General features: G+C 34.1%; 9 protein-coding genes across 9 annotated transcripts; 5 read left to right on the forward strand and 4 right to left on the reverse strand.

Moving 5' to 3' along the window:
- Positions 1-1394: 1394 nt before the first annotated feature.
- Positions 1395-5003, forward strand: SLA1 (cytoskeletal protein-binding protein SLA1; the record flags this gene model as incomplete). Its single annotated transcript, XM_001644927.1, has 1 exon — positions 1395-5003. The coding sequence occupies one exon, from the start codon at positions 1395-1397 to the stop codon at positions 5001-5003; it is 3609 nt and encodes a 1202-aa protein (XP_001644977.1).
- A 299-nt stretch (positions 5004-5302) lies between these two features.
- Positions 5303-7624, reverse strand: LEU1 (3-isopropylmalate dehydratase LEU1; the record flags this gene model as incomplete). Its single annotated transcript, XM_001644928.1, has 1 exon — positions 5303-7624. One exon carries the CDS (start codon positions 7622-7624, stop codon positions 5303-5305), a length of 2322 nt encoding a protein of 773 aa, XP_001644978.1.
- A 1485-nt stretch (positions 7625-9109) lies between these two features.
- Positions 9110-9688, forward strand: JAC1 (J-type chaperone JAC1; the record flags this gene model as incomplete). Its single annotated transcript, XM_001644929.1, has 1 exon — positions 9110-9688. The coding sequence occupies one exon, from the start codon at positions 9110-9112 to the stop codon at positions 9686-9688; it is 579 nt and encodes a 192-aa protein (XP_001644979.1).
- Positions 9689-10021: 333 nt separating this feature from the next.
- On the reverse strand, positions 10022-10858 carry CKB1 (casein kinase 2 regulatory subunit CKB1; the record flags this gene model as incomplete). Its single annotated transcript, XM_001644930.1, has 1 exon — positions 10022-10858. One exon carries the CDS (start codon positions 10856-10858, stop codon positions 10022-10024), a length of 837 nt encoding a protein of 278 aa, XP_001644980.1.
- A 499-nt stretch (positions 10859-11357) lies between these two features.
- On the forward strand, positions 11358-12035 carry GET1 (GET complex subunit GET1; the record flags this gene model as incomplete). The annotated part of the gene is made up of 1 exon (XM_001644931.1): positions 11358-12035. The coding sequence occupies one exon, from the start codon at positions 11358-11360 to the stop codon at positions 12033-12035; it is 678 nt and encodes a 225-aa protein (XP_001644981.1).
- A 564-nt stretch (positions 12036-12599) lies between these two features.
- On the forward strand, positions 12600-13658 carry LAA2 (Laa2p; the record flags this gene model as incomplete). The annotated part of the gene is made up of 1 exon (XM_001644932.1): positions 12600-13658. One exon carries the CDS (start codon positions 12600-12602, stop codon positions 13656-13658), a length of 1059 nt encoding a protein of 352 aa, XP_001644982.1.
- A 118-nt stretch (positions 13659-13776) lies between these two features.
- Positions 13777-15996, reverse strand: STT3 (dolichyl-diphosphooligosaccharide--protein glycosyltransferase subunit STT3; the record flags this gene model as incomplete). Its single annotated transcript, XM_001644933.1, has 1 exon — positions 13777-15996. One exon carries the CDS (start codon positions 15994-15996, stop codon positions 13777-13779), a length of 2220 nt encoding a protein of 739 aa, XP_001644983.1.
- Positions 15997-18181: 2185 nt separating this feature from the next.
- Positions 18182-20491, forward strand: PIB2 (Pib2p; the record flags this gene model as incomplete). The annotated part of the gene is made up of 1 exon (XM_001644934.1): positions 18182-20491. One exon carries the CDS (start codon positions 18182-18184, stop codon positions 20489-20491), a length of 2310 nt encoding a protein of 769 aa, XP_001644984.1.
- A 248-nt stretch (positions 20492-20739) lies between these two features.
- Positions 20740-22872, reverse strand: SCT1 (bifunctional glycerol-3-phosphate/glycerone-phosphate O-acyltransferase SCT1; the record flags this gene model as incomplete). The annotated part of the gene is made up of 1 exon (XM_001644935.1): positions 20740-22872. The coding sequence occupies one exon, from the start codon at positions 22870-22872 to the stop codon at positions 20740-20742; it is 2133 nt and encodes a 710-aa protein (XP_001644985.1).
- Positions 22873-23223: the final 351 nt, after the last annotated feature.

Raw genomic sequence — 23223 nt, forward strand, 5'->3', positions numbered from 1 at the left:
TCCCAAGATATTTTAAAAGAATAAAACTTCTAATTGTTTTTATTTCAATCTCTTCATATGATAATTTTAAAAATTCCGCACACACAATAATATTGGAATTCACTATTCACATTAATTTTATATTGCACGCACACTTAATTTGTTCTCAAGACATTAATAATTTTATTTAAATTGCACAAGCACATCATATAGTCATTTTTTAATTTTAATAGTTTTATTTGTTGCCCTTAATATATACTATAATCATTGTATTAATACTTTGCTTTCTAAAGGTTTGTAAGTATCATAAGTGTAAAGATATTCCGATTGAAGAGGTTTTCTTCTCAATTACCTACTTTGCATTTAAGTTGTATGTCTTTCAAGATTTAGCTAAGAAATAAATAGCAATGTCAGTTAACCAAAAATAGTATCATCACAATATATATGAATTTACTCCCATCAGGTAATACCTAGAACTGATAATAACCTATTCTGACCAACGTCATTTAGTTAAATTTTTTTTTCCCTGTAAAATTGTCAATTAGTGACGTTTTTCTTTTCTTGTGTTTAGGTATAAAGCCCTTAAATTACATCATATCTACCACATTTCTAACTTCAAGATGTCTTGGCATCTTCCAGATCTTCCAGATCTTCCAGTCCCATCCTCTTCCAATACAATTATTTTAATAGGAGAAGTTCAGCTTGGTATATCGTAAGTGACATATCTATAATGTTAAGATTTAGATTTTAGTTACCCGGAGTTGAGTTAGTTTTCGATATCGAAATTTTGTGAGAAAGGAAAAGGAAAAGGAAAAGGAAAAAGGACCAAACCGTCGTCAATTTAGTTAACATTAGTTGAATATTGCCTGATCGAAAGGGTCTAAAGATTAGACTTTATATAAAGTGTATTCCTTAAAATTTTATGGTCCAGAAGCACTAGGATTACAGAATCATAATAAGATCTGCTGCTGAAATAATTTTGAGTTAGTTATTTGAATTTCGATAGGATATTTGAAATTTGTTTTTTTTTTTTTTTTTGGGAAACTTCAACTAAAAAAATAAAACTAAAGAAGAATTTAGTTTCAAAGAAGAGACTCACGTCATATTATTGTCTATTCGGTTTGGATTATACACTGTGTATTACTGTTATCCAGATTGTGCAAGACTTGACGTAATACCTATCTTTGATTGTAATTGAGATATTTTTATTACGAGTTTGTTTCCATTCTTTTACATTATTAGTGTATTAGAAAGCTCTCAGTTTACAATCTAGTTTGCCTCTAATTCAAAAAGCCTTACATCATTATACTATATAGTTAATTACAAAATCAAGCTTTTCACATTTTGGCACAATTATCAGTTTAGCAGGTTATAACTTAAGAGAAGAAAAGTAAATCAGGTTATATTATTAAGTTATGACTGTTTTTATTGGTATATATAAAGCTATTTACAATTACGAACCTCAAACACCAGATGAATTGACTATTCAAGAAGATGATTTATTGTATCTCCTGGAAAAATCAAATGTCGATGATTGGTGGACTGTAAAGAAGAGAGTAATAGGTTCTGATATAGATGAACCAGCCGGTTTAGTTCCATCCAATTATGTTGAAGTTGCTGATGTAATTTCTCAAGTCAAAGCTGTATATGATTATCATGAAGTTCAAAATCCTGATGAAGAACTAGTATTTAATGAAAATGATACATTCGATGTATATGATGATAAAGATCCTGACTGGATTTTAGCTCGTTCGATCTCTACGAACCAATTCGGTTTTATTCCAGGGAACTATGTAGAACCTCTTAATGCAGAAACAGGTTCCGCTGTTCCACCATCACAGCCAGCTGCTGCCGCAGCATTGCCACCCCCAATAGCAACTTCAGCTACATCCCCACCCGCTCCAGCTCTAACGGCTATTGATATATCAACACTACCACCACCTCCACAGCATTCGTCGAAAACAAATGCTCAGGCCTCTGATTCTGGAAATCGTGATTATGCTGATAAAGACTTACCAGATCTACCTCCAAATAAGCCTTCAAGATCTAATACTGAAACAAATGAAGATGATTATTATGATGCACCACCAACAAAGCCTGCGAGACCAAATTCAACCTCAAATGAGCAAGATACCAGACAAAAGGCACGTAGTAGGACATCATACTATGACCAGCACTACGAAGACGATGCTGAGGATTATAGAAGCTCACAACGTGATGATGACTATAATGATTCAGAACCATCAGGTGAATTACGTACATGGAATGTAGCTGAAATAGAAGGCCGTAAGAAACGTAAGGCCAAGTTATCTATTGGTAATAATAGGCTATTTTTCTCTCCACAAAAGGGTAGTCCTCAAGACTGGTCTGTCGATAAACTGATCTCTTATGATAATGAAAAGAAGCACCTATTTTTGGAATTTGTTGATCCCTATAAGAGTCTAGAATTACACACAGGTGATAATGATACTTGTAAAGAAATTTTGTCTGTGATTGGAGAAATTAAAGGCGCCTCCCGTGATCCAGGATTTAAAGAAGTTGAAATGGCTTCTAAATCGAAGAAGAAAGGTAATGTATTATATGATTTTACTGCTGAATCAAATGACGAATTGACAATTAAGCAAGGTCAAGTTGTATATATTATTAATGATCAAAAATCAAAAGATTGGTGGCTATGTGAATTGATCGATTCAGGTAAAAGAGGTGTCGTCCCTTCTCATTTTATTGAACCTATTCAAGAAAAATTGACGTCATCCCACACTGGTGGTTTGTTTAAATCAATTAAAAAGTTTGCTAAAGGTGGAAAGTCTTCTAAGGCCTCCGATGACGCTTATTCTGGTAGTTGGGAAGATGATGGAATGGAAGGAAGTACTGAAAGAAGAAGTAGGTCCGGTTCCTACTCAACAAGGAAAAGAGCATCTTCAACTACTAGTAAGAAGGAGCTTCCTAATCCAAAGAAGTCCCGTATTTGGGAAGATAGATCCGGTACATTCAAGGTTGAAGCCCAATTTATTGGTTGTAAGGAAGGTAAGGTTCACTTACACAAAGCTAATGGTGTCAAGATTGCAGTTGCAGCTGAAAAACTTTCTGATGATGATTTGGTTTATGTCGAAAGAGTAACAGGGTTCAGCTTAGATAAGTATAAGGTCAGAGGTTCGGGCACAAGTTCAAGTAGACAAGATCCAAGAGAGAGCGAACGTGAAAGAAGAAGAAGATTAAGAGAAAATGATGAAAAAGACCGTGATAGAAGATTAAGGGAAAGGGAATTAAACGAGTTGCAGAAGGCAAGACAACTATTGGATAATGAAAGAACAAAATTGCAGGAGCAAAATGAACAACCTCCTAGTAAACCACCAAGACCAAGTTCTGGAATGGGTAATCGTTCACGTTCTCAGTCTACAAAGGACAACTATGACTGGTTTGAATTTTTCCTAAACAGTGGTGTAGATGTCAGTAGTTGTCAGCGTTACACATCCAATTTCGAAAAGGAACGTATAACTGAAGATATGATGGTTGATATTAATGATTCAATACTGAGAACTTTAGGTTTGCGTGAGGGTGATATAGTTCGTGTGATGAAATATTTAGATAAGAAGCTAGGTAGGGATGTCTCACCTCAAACAGCTGTTGTCGCCGGCGGTATGTTCTCTGAAGCAGATGGTTCATTGAAAAATAATAATTCTGAAAATCAATCATCTGTTGGACAACAGTTGCTACCAAACAATCCAGATCTAGTATCCAATACACCTATTGATGACGATACATGGACTGTAAGACCTGCTGCAAAATCAGAAGCAACTTTAGCACCTAAAACTGCTGAGTTCACAGGCTCAATGCAAGATTTATTGGATTTAAAACCATTGGAGCCTAAAAAGACCGAGCAACTCCCAATAGCTAACTTGGCTGTTACAGAGAGTGTTGTTCCAGAACCAAATTTGAAGAACTTAGAACCTGTTAGAACAGGTAATGTCGTGCAAAAACCGTTGGCTAATACATTGACAGGAGGCGCTACTTTGGTACCACTAGATCCATTCAAGACAGGTGGTAATAATGTATTACCTGTGACCACAGGTTTTGTTATGATGCCATTTGCAACTGGTGGCGCCATGCCTATTCAAAGAACTGGTGGTATCATTGTTCCACAAACTACATTCGGTACTAATGCAGCTGGAGGTATCATGCCTGCCCAGATAACTGGTGGTTTGATACCCGTTGCAACAACTGGTGGCCTAATGCCTCAAACCTCATTTGGTGTAACACCTGTAGCTAATGTAGTTCCATTGCAAAGAACTGGTGGTGCGGTCATGCCGATAGCCACTACTGGAGGTGCTAATATATTACCACAGACAACTTTCAATTTACCTCCAAGTGGTACTGTGTTACCAATACAGAGAACTGCTAATGGATTGATGGCTGCTAATACCACAGGAGGTATGATGCCTTTAAACACAACAGGAGGGATGATGCCTCTAAATACCACAGGAGGTATGATACCTTTAAACACAACAGGAGGTATGATGCCTATGAACACTACCGGTGGAGTTATGTCATTGCAACGTACAGGAGGTATGATGCCTCAAACATCATTTGGTACTCAACAAATGACTGGTGGTGCAATGAACATGATGCCCCAGATTTCATTTGGCGCTCAACAGATGACTGGTGGTGCAATGAACGTGTTTCCACAAACTTCATTTGGCGCTCAACAAATGACTGGAGGTGCTATGCAAAATCCTAACATGGGTACTATGCAAAACCCTAACATGGGTGTTATGCAAAACCCAAACATGGGTGCCTTCCAACCTAAATCTCAATTTGGTATGACATTACAGAGAACTGGTGGTGCAATGGCTCAGCCAATTATGGATGCTGGAGTTACAGGGATAGCTCAAGGTGTTCAAAATATGTCTATGGCACAACCTCTGCAAAATCAACCAACAGGATTTGGATTCGGTAATGGACCTCAACAACCTGTACAAGCAAATATATATAACGCTTCTGCAAGTAACCCATTCGGCTTTTAAATTAGTCACTGTATATTATTAGAATTATTATATATGTTATAATGAACATTTACTTAATGACGCGATGGAGATTTTACTAACTTCAAAATTTTAGCAATTGCATTCAGCTTATGAGTTCATAAATTAGTCACCTCGAAAGCCAATGCTATTAGAAAAATTAAATTAAGAATCAAGTTTAAATTAAAGAAGTCAATTAATTGAAAAATGAGATATAAAGTTAATAAATAATTTAAATTAGAAATAATGTGTTGGACATTAGATTATTAAAGATAGACAAAATAGTGACCAGCATTTATTTACTACCATTCTTGTACCTGGACACCATATGGACTCTTTTTTGTACCCACAATTGGACGAATTAATGTAGAACCACCTTCAAGGAATGAGAATTTTCTTTTTCTCATTTCTTCATATTTAGATATGAATTGATCCTTTTGCATTGTAATACCAATATCATCCAAACCGTTTACCAAACAATGCTTTCTAAACTCCTCTACATCAAAATGATCTACTAGAATGTTATTATCGGAATCCAATATTTGTTGTTTAGGTAGATCAACTACCAGATTCTTTCCTTCCCTAGAAATTGGAATTAATTTTTGTAAAATTACATCTTGATCCAATCTTATAGGAAGTAATCCATTCTTGAAGGAGTTATTGTAGAAAATGTCACCAAAAGATGGTGCAATAATACATTGAATACCAAAATCCTTTAAAGCCCAAGGCGCGTGTTCTCTTGATGAACCACAACCAAAGTTGTCACCTGTAACAACCAGAATTTCAGCTTTTCTATAAGGTGCAACATTTAAAACGAAATCTGTTTCCTGATCATTGCCTTCGTCATCCTTTGCAAATCTCCATTCATAGAATAATCCGGACTTCAAACCAGTTCTTTTTATAGTTTTCAAGAACTGCTTAGGAATGATAGCATCCGTATCAACGTTTTGTTTATCCAATGGAGCTGCAATACCTTCCAAAACAGTGAATGGCTTCATTCCCGATGGAGCTGGATCACTCTTTGTAGTAGTCGAAATAGGAATATCATCTATTTCATCTTCTGCAACTTCTTCTGGTGCATCAGTAGGCTGAACTGGCTCCTTCTCATGCTTATATACCGACTCTTGCAGAGCTTCATCGTCTTTTCCACCATTTACTGAAATTTTTGGACTATCTTTATCTTCGTATTCAAATTCTCTAATATCTACAAAGTGACCATGTATACCAGCAGCTGCGGCCATAGCAGGTGACATTAAATGGGTTCTGGATAATGCACCTTGACGACCTTCAAAATTTCTATTTGAAGTTGAAGCACATCTTTCATGTGGATCTAAGATATCTGGATTCATACCCAGACACATCGAGCAACCTGCTTCTCTCCACTCAAAACCAGCCTCTAAAAATATTTTATCTAGACCTTCGGATTCAGCTTGTTTTTTCACTAAACCAGAACCAGGAACCACCATGGCTCTTTTAATATTTGGAGCTATTTTCCTCCCTTTGACTACAGCTGCTGCGTTTCGTAGATCCTCAATTCTTGAATTTGTACAAGAACCAATAAATACTTTATCGACTTTTATTTCTTTTAGTGGGGTGTTGGCCTCCAAACCCATGTATTTCAAAGCTCTCTCCATGCTCATTTTTTTGATTGGATCATCTATATTAGCTGGATCTGGAACGGAAGCAGAAATTGGAAGTGCATCTTGAGGAGAAGTACCCCAAGTGATAGTTGGAACAATTTCTTCTGCCAAAATGGTAACTTCTTTATCGAAGATTGCATTATCATCTGTATATAAAGTTTTCCAATAAGCAACAGCTTTTTCCCACTCGTCACCATTTGGAGCTAATGGTCTACCTTTAACGTAGTCGAAAGTGGTTTGGTCTGGTTTAATTATACCTGCTCTTGCACCTGCTTCAATTGACATATTGCACATTGACATACGGGCTTCCATTGATAGCTTTTCTATAGCCTCTCCTGCAAATTCAATAACACAACCAGTACCACCAGCAGTACCGATGACACCAATTATGTGTAAAATCAAATCTTTCGAAGTGATTCCGTTTTTCAAAGAACCTACTACATTTATTCTCATATTTTTGGATCTTGTTTGAATAATGGTTTGAGTGGCCAATACATGTTCTACTTCTGAAGTTCCAATACCGAAGGCTAAAGCACCAAAAGCACCATGAGTGGAGGTATGAGAATCGCCACAAACCACAGTAGTGCCAGGTAGAGTAAAACCTTGCTCAGGACCAATAACATGAACAATACCTTGTCTTGATTCAGTCATACCAAAGAATTTTACACCGAAATTTTTCACATTATTCTCTAAAGTTTCAACTTGTAGCCTTGAATCAGACTGTTTAATAAAAGTCTTTGTTGACTTGAAATTTTTCCTTGAAACTGTTGGTATATTATGATCTACAGTAGCTAAAGTACAATCAATTCTTCTAACTTTCCTTCCAGCATTTTTCAAACCTTCGAAAGCTTGAGGAGAGGTAACTTCATGAACCAGATGTCTATCGATGTAAATTAAATAAGAACCCGAATCATCTCTATGGACAAGATGAGCATCAAAAATTTTATCATAAAGGGTTTTACCCTTTGAACCAGTATCCGACATTACAAAATGTATACACTATATTGCAGAAATGTAGATACGTACTTGATTAAATGGTAACAGTTGATACAAAATGTATATACAATTATAAACTAAACTGTATTTGAAAAAGATATCATCAAAACTAGGAATGAAAAACAAACAAACACAAACATTACTCTTATCATAGTGGTTTAAATAATGCATCCCCCTTAGTACAAATTTCCCCCTCTAGATGAAATGCAAACATGAATGTTAATTAAGGTTTAATAAAAAATGAAACTTAATCACCGTCTCCGGCAAACGTAGGTGACTAATTTTCCAAATAAGTGATGAATCGATTAGAATAACGTTATGCAATCTATCTTAGTCCTTGATTACAACTACAACTACAACTATAACTACGAGTACAATTGTAATAGTAATCGGATGCTAAAACATTACATTTGAGCGATGAGATATTCAGTTTGTAATAGATTATACAATGTATAGAATAGAGTATAACTTAACAAGAAGTTAATAGCTGGAACGCAAGGTAGACTTGATGTAAGTGAACACAGCAAGACACTGTTGCCAATCTGGATGAACAAATAGCAGCTATCCTATCCAGCTATTTGTTGTCGTTGTCGTTGTCGTTGTAGTTGTAGTTGTTGTCGTTGATGATGGTAATATTGCATTGCATTGCATGAATTGATAGTGATATTGTGTGTTACACATTAGTTGGTAATACATATAGTATGGGCTGATTTTTCCATATGAATGGAATAGGTATCAATCAATTCGAGCAAAGTGATCGAAGCCAAAGCCGAACACGAGAGACCTCGGCTCGGTAAAAAACACAACGACAACGACCGTTCAATAGGAAGCGAAGAGAAATGAAGGGTTCCGGTACAGGCAACCGGCCAACACGAAACACCGATACCGGCATGAATTTTACTAAGAAAAGAATCATACTATATAGCCATATACAACAACCAATGCCATCATGTCGATGCTGTTAGTGCTATTTAATTATATATCGACGACTGATTCTTAACTGTGTCTATATTTATATGACAGTCCAATTCTTAATTCTGGTATCAGCAATGAGTGATTTGAATATGTATAACGAGAGAGTACAGGAAACCGGATGGAAATATTAATCAAGGATAGCAGTGTAGATTAGTATAGTATTGTATGGTATAAAGGGTTCTTTATTTGTCCTTTAGCTCTTGACTCTTGTCCTAGATTAGCTAAGATACACAACAGCATCCAATTGTCATTTGTACTGACTGGACTTATGCATTATCATCGTTTCCTATCTTTCTGGTAAATTTTATGTTATAACTTGTTCTTTGAACCTAAAAACTTCAAATAAAAAAACTCATCGCATCAATACGATTTGATTTGATCAAGAATTGGTAAACGAACGCTTGGTTGATTAGAAAAAAACATGCTTATATATGTTCGAATATAAGTGGATATGACTTTTAAACTCAATGAAAGTGTCCAGATGCTGTATTGCTTGCAATGTTTCAATTATTAAGGTTTTCTAGAATTCATAAAAGATCGATCTCTTCATTCTACGAGTTATTCCCAAAAAATTTCCCAAACGGAAAACCTGTTTGGTCTATCGATAACAATAAATTACGTAAAGAATATAGATCACTGCAATCGAAATTTCATCCTGATGCAATTGCTTCAAATCATGAAGACAACGATAATAAAAACCTGTCTTCTTTGATAAATAAAGCTTACCAGACTTTAAAAAATCCCTTGGACCGCTCACAGTATTTATTAAAATTGATTAAAAATATCGACCTTTCAAATGAAGAAGTTGCACAAAATTTAACTCAGAACGATCCAAATCTTTTACTCACTGTCTTGGATGTACATGAACAATTAGAAGATATAGATAATGATTTCGAAAATATTAAAGAAATTGAACTAGAGAACAAGAAAAGAATCATGAACATTGAACAAAATTTAAATACCCTTTATGAAAATCAAGATTATGATAAGATAGCAAAGTTAACCATCGAATTAAAATACTGGGTGAATTTATCAAAAGCTATTAAAGAATGGGAACCCAGAGTTAAAAACCAATAAATTAATCATTTTAGCCTCATCGCTTTCAATGGTTATTATCATTTGTAAATATTCAAACTATCTTTAAACTCGAGTTACAGATTTTATTTCATCCTAATTAAGTGTTCAAATTAGTTATATAGGCATTATATGAATAAAGTATAATAATAATATATACATATACACACACTCATCTATATGTATACATATATTATAATCTCCCTTTATATCTATTAATATTATCAATATCAGAAATTTAATGTTATAAGTTTATGAAGTAAAGTGTCAAAGAGAGACCTAACACCAACCAATCATTATTAGTATTATTACTATATAAATATATATGTATTTTGTTTATTTCAATAATAATTCATCAGGAATTTCGAATTCACATTTATTGAACTCTTCCCATTCCTCCTTGGTACTAGGATATTGTCTTAACCACTTCATTCTTGGTCCGGAAACAGCAGAATCACTTATTTTAAATCCAAATACTTTCAATTCATATGATTCTTTAACTTTCTTTTCAACATAATCTTCAAGTTCTTTAAAATGTTTTAAAAATATACCTGGGAAACTGGTACCCCAGAACGCACCTTCCAAACATAAATGACGAGAAGATTGTGGTAGATATAAATCTTGACAACTTGGACAATACAATCTTACAGTATGCTTTCCTATAGTATCACTTAATCCACATGGCAACAATTGCATCCCACCACAGTAGTAACGAGGACATGTACCAAATTCTTTATGATCAAACTTTTCTGCCATTGCCTGCAAACCTGGCTTGGTTAAAATGTATCTAGCATGGATTAAACCATACAACTGTTCCGCAGAATGCTCTATTATATTTCTATTAACAACTTCGGTGTTGTTATTACTATTACTATTACTGTTATTGTTATTGTTATTATCCTTACGTAGTTGGGTGCTATCCATATCATCGTCTTCATCGTCTTCACTAACAGCTTCAAGATCCAATATCAAATCCAAAGCCTTTCTATAATGCGGAACCTCTTGAGATAAAGACGTCATATTAAAATCATCTTCAATGAAATCTGCAGGTACCTGACAGAAATATTCATGGCCAAACCTGGTACAAAATGATGGTATCCATTCATCATAACCTCCACTTTCTTCTTCCGACGAACCAGCATGCGAATGGTCCCCAATATATTCCTGAGACATATTCAATACCGACTTACAATCTTATAGCTTATCAAAACCACACCAACCTAAATCCAAATCAACAAATATATAGTCCTCTTAACCATTAAAACAACCTCCTTACCACCAATTAAACATACCTTTCTTATATACTCTACGTCTTGATTTTTTTTTTCCATCATCAATTAAAGCCTTTGCTTTAATTTCGATATTCGAAAACTTGTCAATAATTTAAAGCTTTAAAAAAATATTAAGAATCGAGTGATAGATAGTATTTAGTAAGATAGGATGTGATTTATTAGTTAATTGTGTAAGAAGGTGTTGGTTTAAGAGATTGGTAAGGTTCGGTTTTTTATTTGTGGTTGCAGAGAGTATTGGATTTTATTTTTGTTTGGTTTTTATAGGGTTTTTTCGTTAGCTAGTTAGTGGAGGAGGACATCTATAATACACGTACGTTTCAAAATTTATATTTCAAAGGAAGCCACATACACAGCAGGACATATATAAAAATAAAAATAAAATGAATTGGGTCATAATTGCTGCTTTATTTTTTGTAATAATTAATAAGTTGTTACAGTATACTTCTAGATATCAGGAAGCATGGATTAATAAATTTTCGATTTCTTCTGATATTAGTTCGTTATCTAAAGAATACTCAAAATTGTCTGCTGAGCGTTTAAAAATAAAAGAAGAAAACCAGTCTATATCTGCTCAGGATAACTACGCTCGTTGGACTAAAAATAATAGAAAATTAACTAAACTTGAAGGTGAATTAGAGAAATTACGTTCGAATTTGAAAATCGCTAAAGATTCTCAATCAAAATTGTTTAACAGATTAAAATTATTAACTTTAACTTTGCCTTTCATGATTTTAAAGTTATGGAAGGGGAAATTCATAGTTTATGATATCCCAACAAAAGATACATTCCCTGTAATTGTAAATGGTGTACTATCCCAAGGTTTATTGTACATCCCATTATTACCAATTAATTTCTTAAGAGGTATTGATCCAAACAAACATATTCTTGTCCCAGGCGTTTCCCTAGGTATATGGTTAATGGCATTGACCAAAACTATCGATACTGTCGAGTTTATCGTTAAGCAATTGGTCTTCCAACCTGTCGTTTCAAAGCAAGTAAAGGAAAAAACTAAGGAAAAGGTTGTTGAATTGAAAACCACCGAAGCAGAATTAGATTAGTTTATACCAAGAGAAGATGTGCTCTGATTAATATCATAACTAATCACTATTGTACCTTTTCTCTGTTACATCAGTTCATTGATTGAATAGACTTTCACGATCATCTCTTCGTGATAGCTTTATTTATTTTGTGAGTGAAAAAACAAGTTAATCATCCTCCAAGAATGTAATGTCATTTATAATTTAAAATTATCATAGATAAAAATCATATACTCAAATTTAAAGTATCATTTTGCTAATTTCTAATAATTTGATTTCCAAGAATTTGTAACGTTAACGATTTATTAACTTTCTCTTGCTTAGTCCCCAAATTAATAAAACAAAAGAAAAAACTTCTTGGAAATTTAATTATCAATTGATATACAGATTTCCTAGTTGACCTAATTTCAATTGCTGAGCAACATAAACTAGAAATATGCATCAACAACATTATTCTTGTCATCTTTCTAATCTTGTTACTATTTACATTATTGATCTAGTCACATGACTAGGACAGATCAGTGCAGTAAATTCTAATATCCTCAACTATTAAAATAACGATTGGTTACTGAATCATTTAAACAGATGATTGCAAGAACGTTTTTAAATGTGTATCAAACAGATATCACTCAGAGTGCCTACCTGGTTTGCAAGAGAGGGCTAGAGGGAATGGTGAACATGTCTAAGGATTCTGAAGATGTTCCTATTGAGAATGAGCCAATATCAGCTACTGAAGATACCAATGATGACGAAAATATAGAAGTTACAGAAGTTAAAGAAGTCAAGGAAATTAAAGATGTTAAAGAAGTCAAGGAAGCTAACGAAGATGACGAGGTACCTAAGGAACAGGGCGAATTGAATGATGATGATGATGATGATGATGATAATTCTAGCGATGATTTTGGTAATTTTTCAGATGCTTCCATAGAACAAGATGAGGGACCAGTTGATGGAGACCTAATTAATAATTATTTAGATGCTATATTTCCTTCAAATTTATACGAAGATAAAAGTGACCCTGAAATTGAAAGAAAACTTGTAGAATTAGTATCCGATGAAAGACCTGCTGTTATTTATGAACAATTGGTACAATTGGACACCGTGTTGGTGCCTTTTATTTGGAATAAATCCTTCATAAAATCAACTTTATTGCATATACTAAGGATTAATGATGATGCCGTTGATATTAACCCAGTTATGGAAGAAAAACCTTCAGATGATTCGTTGTTCTCAAGAATACTAAATACTATTAATAGTAATATTCAACCTACGAATACAATAATGGCTGATCAATTCAAATTTAAATATATACCACCATTAACACATAGATCATTAATTGAGGAAGAGGAGAAGGAACAAGAATCAAATATACCGAGACTAATAGCAATGGATGTGGATAGTTTAGAGTCAAATTCGGCTGTTTCAGAATTACAACAATATCATGATCAACTGTGTAATGCAATTGATTTATTATATGTCAAACTAAAAGTTTTAAGTAAGCATGAGAATGACTTAATAAGAGATAAGACAACGTTTGAAAATGTGGTTACAAACTTAACAAGTCATGCGCAAAGATTACATAGGGATGAGATTGCAAATTATAACAAGAAAAAGAAGCATAGATATAGCTGGATAGGACGTTAATGTAATTTCTTAATCATATACCGTATATAAATTATATTACTATAGAAGTGATGAATTAATTCAGAAAATAATTAGAGTTAAAAACCAATGATTTGAAAATAATTGTTTCAAAGATTAATTATACCCTCAAATCAAAATCTGGTCTCTTGGAACCCTTTCTTTTTAGGGCCTTAGTGCTTGATCTTTCGAAGGTACCTACATCGCCGAGATCTCTACCTTCTGCATCTTCATCTCTTAGTTTATAAATTCTAACCATCCAATTTTCGGAGGTGAATACTTCTTCAAAATAATCCAATGGTGAAACATCTGCCTGTGTAACAGTTTGACCACGTACTTTATCTTGACTTTGACCTGCGTTGAAAAGATCTGGGAAATCCTTGAAACTCATTTTGTACATCAAACTTTCCTTCATAGCCTTGGAAGCACTTCCATCTACTCTATAATCATTGTTTTCATTATAGAATGAACTTTCACTAACTTCATCTGGCCAGATACCCTCTGCAATTCTTACCATCCATAAGAATTTATTAATATCATCACCAGAGAAACCTAGAACACCACCAAAAATTACTAAAACGTAATCAACATCATGCTCTTTTAATAATGGATATGAGACCTCTTCTGGAGAAGCCATAGCTTTACCAACAATTGCAATATGGGTGTTGTTCCAAGTATTATTATCTACAAGGGTAGTTCTATCAGCCATACCACCAATTTGATAACCGTAATCCCACCATGCAGCGACCTTGGCATCTTCATCAGTGTTCATTCTTAACCAGTAATAAGCCTCACGGAAATCATCGATTAAAGTTGGCTCACCGTTTTTGTTAGTTGATGGTAAGACAACAGATGGAGATGAGTAGGCAAATCTGGTAACCCATGTGGAATGGAAAACGAATAAATAGATGTAAAAAATAAAAGTACCGGAAACAAATAAACGAGAGATATAGTTAGTGAATTTCCATGTAGGTTTTTCATCTTTATGGGAGAAATTTCTTACGACATCGGAAAAGTCTAAGTATACATCAAATAATTTTGATAAAGCGACAGCAGCTGAAACACAAACAATTGGTGTCAGTGTTAACATCAATCTGACCATAACACCTGTGAAGTAAGAACATAGTACGGAATAAGCAATAACAAATACATGTTCATCTTTTAAGTCCATGAATAACAAAAACACACCTACTGGGAATAACCAAATCAAAAAGTGTGTATCGAAGAAGAAGGCTGGCCAAGCGACAGGTTGATGTTCGGAGACAGAAGCAATAATTGGAATATGGATTTTAGCGTAATTTGTATCCCATAGAGAGTAGAATCTACCAGTCCATGGTGCAATGAATCCGAAGTAAGTTAAACCGAATAGACCTACAAAGCCTAAACCTAGAATAATAATCAAAGATACGACCATAATCACTTTGAATTTTTCAGAAGGAACTTGAGATTTGACGAAGTTACCGAAAGCAACAATTTGAATCAAACCAAAGACACCTAAAGCTGCCATATGGTCATTAGATCTAATAGGCAAGAAACCGACGAAAGGAATTTGCATGGAAGCCAGAGTACCGATTGCATACCAAGTAGTGTAAGCCGAATACAAACGAGAATTGTAACGACCCATTAAAATCAAAATGAAAATATGTAATGGGATCAAATTAGTGATGAAGACGTAACCACCCCAAGCTGAGACCATGTAAAAGTAGAATACTGCTGCGGAGGTGGCGTAAAGTATGGAACCTGTTTTTTGAGCTTTGATCCATAACATGAAGGTTACCATCAACAAGGTGATAGCAATTGCTTCGTTATCATAAGAACCTGCGACGGATCTTGAGATATAACCAGGGACGATCGCGATGAATGCAGCAGCTAATAAACCTGCACTAGAATCCTTAATTTCTTTTGTGAATTCATAAGTAGCCCAAGCGGTAATACCAGCGAAACCTGGAGCGAAAAGGACACAGATATTTCTAATATCGATAGGTAAACCAATTTTACGGAACAAGTGCCATATAGCAGCACTGGTGGTCATTAGACCTGGGTATAGAGTACCACCGGTGACTCTACCTAAGGGATACCAAGTTCTATCATCGAACCAATTTAAAAATTCATAAAAAGAATGGGAAACCAAATATTTGGTAGCACGGAAATTAAACCAAGGATCGAATTCATGGATGATTGATTCGAATTTAATAACTGAGAACAATCTAGAAGAGATAGCAGCACCGAATATAGTGATGAAGATAGTAATGATTAGGATAGTTTGAATCAATTGTACCAACCAATTTGGGGTTGCGACATTGTTGGTATGCGATTTTGCATTAGTTGCGACAGAAGACATAATTATTACTGTAGGAAGAAAAAAAATATATGTATATAAGAGAATTCAAATTGAAATCCAAGTTCGAATTCAATGCAATGCAATAAAATATAGATCAAAACAGTATAATATAATTATGAGGTACCAGACGACACTAGGGGATTAATTCTGCACTGCAAAATGAAAACTTTTATTTAAACTTTTATTCTTGTATTCTTGTCTTTTAATAGTATCCTATATTTAACTTTCCCTGAATAGGATTGTATGGTATTAGAATATCTGAAATATGTGAAAAGGCCAAAAAAAGGACAACTAAAACTAAAACAAACTGAAATAGTTAGTTACAAAAGGAAGTATAATGAAATAACCAAAAGACCAAAAAGTATACAATTGACAAAGTAGGAACAGGACACCTCGATCACTAATTGTATTCCCCTTTCGATTGTTACAACGTTCAATTGAGTATTTTTAAACAACAGATTGTATTAGAATGTGAGCCCATTCAATAACTTATAGTAATAGTTGTAACGTAGTAGTTGTAATGTAATAGTTGTAATAGTAATAATAGTTATGGTAAGTAAATATCTCTCTGGTTTGGGTGGGAAAGGTGAAAGTTGATTATTTTTTCAGTGTCGTTTTTAGTGAGAGAAGAAGTTGAAACAAAACCGAAATTTTATTTTTATTTTCTTTTTTGGGGGAGAGGGAGGTTTCTCTGTTTCAGCCCATGCACGTGATTTGAGGTCACGTGAGGAATGATGCATGGCGGCCGGGTAATGCACAGATGAAGTGTGAAAGGAAAGGCAAAGGCAAAGGCAAAGGCAAAGAATGACAACACCGTCACAACACACACTTCCGCGGCAAACAGAAGTTAGGGAAGCGGGAATAAAGGGGAGGTGGTTCTTTGAGTTCTCGTTTTCTCATTCCCATTCCCATTCCCATTCTCATTTTGGTTTTGGTTTCGGCGGGATATATAAAGACGCATTGGAAAGTTGTTTTTGTTCAACTTCTTGTTTGCCACTTTTAGGAAACAGAGGTTATGTTGGTAGAGAAGAATGGATATACCGTCTATAAGCAATGGAAAGTGAAATACTACTCTGATTACTTTAAGCGTTGCTTCTTTTATAGTTTATAGTTTATAGTTTATAGTCTATAGTTTATTTTGACAAGCTGTATATTCATTTGACACTAATTAGATGTTTTGGGGGTTTATATGTGATCTATACCACCTCTTTCTATCTAGTTGATCCAATTGTTCCAATTGATCCAAGTGAGCTCCCTGTGCATTGGCGGCTGTCTCTTTTGTTCCCTCCAATACATTTCTATTTCCTATCTTCTCTCTTACCCTGCCCATTCCTCCACTCCTCTGATATCACGCGCCACGAGGCAAAATTATACTGACCGAACATAAAAATAATGATATGTATCTGCGCTATCTAGAATTTTCGAAGTTTGTATGGTGATTTATTAAACTACAACCCAAGTTGGGAATAGGATTAGAGTTGTACTGTACTGAAGGAAGGAAGAAAATTTAAATTTACAGAAAGATTGAATTTTGAAAAGAGAGAGAGAGAGTTGTTATAACAAGATGATGATTCAATGTTTAATAAGTAGGAAAAGGGACAAATGAAAGGAGAAAATAGTATGTTTTAAAAGAAATAATATTGTGAACTACAATAATAAACAGTTTGTTTAGTTAACTTTTCATTTGTTATAAGGTTTTGTGGGGGAAGTGTTATTTCGTTTATTTTCCAATTTATACATCTCTTTTTTTTTTTTTATTTATAAATATTTATCAATATTTTTTGATTTTTGTAAAGGTTGTGTGTTGTTGTGTGTTGTGTTTTAGTTGGATGTCATTGTGTTAATAATCCATTCAGCAACATATACAAAAAAAAATTTCTACAGAGTATCCCATTGTATTAATATTAATAAACACTTTTTAAGAAACGCACTAAGTTACCTGGCTCATCAAACATCTCTCCATCTGTGTGTGTTCTTTGAATTGTCTTCTTTTTTTTTTATTCATTTTATATTGTTTAAACTATTCTTTCACTTTTGCATATTTCCCCCCCCCCCCCTGGATACACAGATTTCATCATTAATCATCCTTTTTTTCTCTTTTATTCGGTTCTGATAGCAACTTCAATCGATATCTGTGGAAAGAGAATCATCGTAATTACATCCTGCTTTTGTTAGTGTTATTGATATGGAAACCGCCAATAGTGGAAAATCCAGAGAAGATTACATAACATTGAACCAAGAGCCAATAATGGTTTCCCATAGAAATTCAGTACACCATTTCCATGAATTGGAGAAACAGCCTTCGATCAAGGAAGAAGATGAGGAAGATGAAGCAGATGTGTCATTAAATGACAACATCGCCATATCTGATTTTTCTTCAGGAGATATGATTAATAGTATAGGTGCTAGTGGAGGAGGTGATCACAGTGAAATAGGAACAATTCCTTCAAATGAAACCCTGAAAGTTCAAGATTTGAAAATAGCTCCAAGTACATCTAATGAGGCCATTCCAGCTTTAAATAATAGCTCACATAGTAATATTACTAATGATAGCTCACACAGTAATATCAATATTAACAATAGCAACATTACAAATAACCAAGAGCTTAATCCCTACAGAGTACCGGCAAGCGCGTCTCAAGCTGCAAGAAAAGATAACCAACCATTATTATCTATTAATTCAACCATCACTTTTGAAAAACAAAAAGTTTTACCACATAGATCAAGAGCTCACTCCGGACAAAGTGTCTTGAGTAGTATATCTTTAAGATCGGCTTTGCAACAGCAAAATCACCAGTCATCTTCAAATGACTCAACAGACAGCCAAGTAGATACTACTCAAACTTCGGGAAGCATAATACAGAATAGTCTAATGGAAATTACACAGCAAATACAGTCACCAGCGATGTGTTCAGTTAGAAGAAAAGGTTTAAATAGTGCTGGTGCTCATGGAAGTGTGGTATCGTTACAAAGGACAAACTCAGAGAAATTAAATGATATAGGATTTCATGAACCATTTGTGGATGATAAAAGAGTGGATTTAGATGCAAATAACAATATCATGACTACCAAAAATAATCTCAAGTCAGATGATATGCACAGTGATATACAAGATAAAATTTCTCCAACTCGCATATTTAGTGCTGACGAGAAACCCAAGCCACTTGAAAATAGTAAACCTTCCTCAGTTATATCCTCTAATAAATCACCAACTATTGAAGATGATGCCAATGACGATAATGAAGAGATGCAAAAGGAATTAACAGCACAGGCCCTAAGAAACTTATCAAATATGAAAGGCCTTCAAGTATCTAATACTTTTGCATCAAGCGCACTTGATAAAGATATCGATAAAGCAAAATCAGTCTCGGAAAATGAATTAAATGAAATGAACAGCAATAGTATTACATCTATGACTCATTTACAATTTGGGAAAAAGAAAGTTTACCTCGATTCTTCTCCTAGTGCATTCGGTATTGATGCTAGTTTTAATTCAAGCCAAAACAAGAGATTAGAGGAGCAAAAGTCAAGTTCGAACGAAAGCAACTTAAATGACCAAATAAATATCCAGATAACTTCACAAAATCCAATTGAGAGCAATAAATCTAATAATAATAATATTTATCCAAATACTGGTAGAAACAAAAGGTTTGTGAAACAAATAAATGATCCGAAAAAACCTCTATATGTCCCAGCTGTTTTAAGAAATGTTTCTGAAACCAATATAACGAATGATGATGTGATATGGTCAAGTATTGTTCATAATTCCCCAAAATTCAGTGCCAATTATAATAATAGTCTTGGAAGCTATTTCAATAGTGAACCATCTTCTTCTAAGGCAAGTATACATTCGGCAAGCTCGTATGTGATAGACACATGTAAGAAGCGTATCTCTTCTTTATTCTCGCAAAATGAAGATCATGATTCATCTCTAGGTGCACCAAGTTTAGCAAAAATAGAACAAACAAAATTACCAGTGAGAACTCATTGGATTCCTGATTCTCAACGCAATTCATGCCGTTATTGCCATAAATTATTCACATTTTGGGAACGTAAACACCATTGTAGACATTGTGGTGATATCTTTTGTCAGCAACACCTAAGACATTGGCTGTATTTAAATTCTCAAGCCGAGTTTATTATTGGTGGGGGGAGTGGGATAGGTACATTATCCAAAGTGTGTGTTACTTGTGCTGAAGAATACGAGAATTTAATTAGGAGTAACGATCCTTTATCAAAACTCCAGATGGATAACCTGACACTGACAAAACTAAAGAATAAAGTAGGAAATTCTTCTTCACAAGGTGCTGGCACCAAGGTCATGAAAAATATTGACAAGGTTTCTAATTCCATCAAAATTGATAGTGATGGAAAAAATTTAAATTTAGATCCAAATGATGGTGCCGATGGCATTGAAAATAAGAAGCAAGAAAGAGAGCTTATGAATAGTGTAGTAGGATCAGTTCCGGTGGATTGGAATTGGAGTAGTTTTTAGGTATATTTTTTCATGTATTATAAGGGGAGGTGTGGTAATTATAAAGACTTTATACACCGTTTAATTTAATTTAATTAATTATATATTTATTTATATAGGATCGTCGGTTCATCTAATTTTATTCTATGATATCTATTTTACAATTTTATTATGGGCTAACAGATTTATTTAAACAATTCTATAGACATGACTAGCTGATATCGATAAAGGAAAGAGTCAATAGTAAATATAGATGAAATCTAGCATACTTATTCTTCTTTCTCACCGTGCCTTTTTTCCCAAATGGCTTTGGCAATTTTATCAGAAATATTGTTACCTTTTGATTCGAAATTTTCTACCTCAAAATCTGAGCTAGAGGATTCTGCCATAACCGAGGAGGCAGAAGAAGATGGTCTATCAACACCAGTTGAGAAAAATGGAATATTAGATAAAGAGTTGTCACTATTCATTAAAGAAATTGCATCTGATTCTTGAGTTTGTTCAACTTCAGATGTGTTTTCGCTTGAAATATTTTCCAATTTCATCTTTTGTAACTTTTCTTTCTTCTTTCTTAACATTCTTCTTCTCTTTAGCTCAGCAGTCTTTCTATCTTCAGCTTCTTCATCGATCTCATCTTCATAAATGTGAGTGTCAATATCCATGAACAATTCGGCACCTAAGGTGTTCATCACCTCCGTGATTCTGTCAGACAATTCCAGACGTTCCTTTTGTAATTTCTTCAAACCCTTTGGGGATGTTAATGAGATATATAATGGTCTTAAGGATTTAAATGTATCCATACCCATATCACCAATAATTAATGCAGAATAAGTAACCAATGAACATGTAACATACGATATACAGAAAGTCAATATTTTATTATGAGATCCGCCATAGTAAAGTGTAAACAACAAAGACCAAAAGATGTACAACAATGGTGCAAACACCATTGCCATCAAAATCTTCCATGTTGCAACGACATCCTTAGCGGTGATTTTAACTGTAGAGTTTGCTAAAGCTTGACGAGCTTTCTTTTCTGATATTCTCTTGGAAACAAGGAATATAGGTGAGAATAACAAAATACCTGGTAATGCTAAAATTACAGAAACAAAAAGAGTGATACTTCTGAATACCAACAAACATAAATTCTTTGTGAAATCAACCTTAGCAGTTTCAACTAAATGATCTGGAATATTAAACTGCTGCAAATGTGAGTTATACTTTAAGATATCATTTTTTAACTGTCTAAATTCTGGATCGTCTTTATATGTTTGATAATATTTAACAATTCTTCTATTCATTTCAACAATCATTGGTAGGGATAATTTGGTATTTAATTGAGCAGTGTACAATCTTCTCATTGCTTGGACGACCATTAAAGTTTCATAATCTGGTGTATTAACAGTGACTGCCTTCAAACCTTCAGTAACAGTATCTAACAATTCTTTGACAGCTTCTTTATTAGTTTCAGGATTTCCATATTTTACGACCAATTCCCTTGGGATTTCAATTGGATCACCAAATTCGACAACAGCTCTTGATCTAAACTTATGAGGATGGAAATAGTTCATACCACAAGGGACAATTTTAACATTTGCTTCGGCATGTTTATCCATACAACCTAAGGCCATAATTGCAACACCAGCTTTCAATGGCAACAGATCTGGTCTATCATGAGAACCACCTTCTGGGAAAATACCAATGGAACCTTTATGGTTTAAATGCTCAAATACTTGATGATAAACTTTGGATTGATCAACTTTTGGGGCAAATTTAAATGAACAACCTTTTGTAAGCAAGGACTTAATTTCAGGTTTGCTTGTTTTGAATTCTTTTCTGATGTATAACACAGTATCACTCTCTATGGTTTGAATTTCAACGAAACCTAATGACTTTGGTAAACCTAATAAACCTCTTGGTTGAACATCTTCTAAGAATTTAGTACCTTGACCATTGATTTTCAATGGATTTTCTGGATCTAAGGAAATTTTACCTCTTGCAGATTTTAAGTTATCCTGTGGTCTTACGACACCAATTGACATAATACAACGAGCTAGGAAACCTACAACTTTCATTTTTAAAGATTTTGCTGCGATTAAAAATGAAATTCTTTGGTTGACAGATTTTCTAATCTGACCAACCAAAATGACTGGATCAACGAATTGATTAGCATGTGGAGCAGCAACGAATATGACAGGGCCTTGTTTAGGGATCTTGTAACCACCTCTAGATCTAATCTCTCTGAAAAAACAGTTGAAGATATTAATCAATAACCATAAGACAAAATCATAGATCAGAGTTCTGTGAAAAGGAGGTTCTTCATACACATCTTCTAAATCTGCATCATGGGCACCTTTGGAACTCTTAGAATCCTTAGCCTTGGCAACGTCAGCTTTAGTCATAAGCGTAACCTTTTGATTTATTATCTCAGATTTATACTTTAATGAGTAGTCGAAAAATATATCTATCTAATAGTAATTGAGAAACCAAAAATAATTTCAATTACCCTTAGAAAGAATATAAGAGTGGACACAATTCAATTAATCCCTAATTACTAAAAGAACTTCTTTTAAATAACAATTAGATTGCAACTTTAGGATGATTCAGTTTTGCCTTAGTTAAAACTTTTCCAATAGAAAAATCTAGCTGCTTCAATGGAGGCTTTGTGATATGTGAAATAGAGATATACCAATAAAACAGAATAATTGATTAAAACTATTATAGAACTTGCAAAAAAAACAAGCCGTTAAAGG

This window comes from Vanderwaltozyma polyspora, genomic scaffold (genome assembly GCF_000150035.1).
Source record: "Vanderwaltozyma polyspora DSM 70294 KpolScaffold1025 genomic scaffold, whole genome shotgun sequence".
Lineage (NCBI taxonomy): Eukaryota > Fungi > Ascomycota > Saccharomycetes > Saccharomycetales > Saccharomycetaceae > Vanderwaltozyma > Vanderwaltozyma polyspora.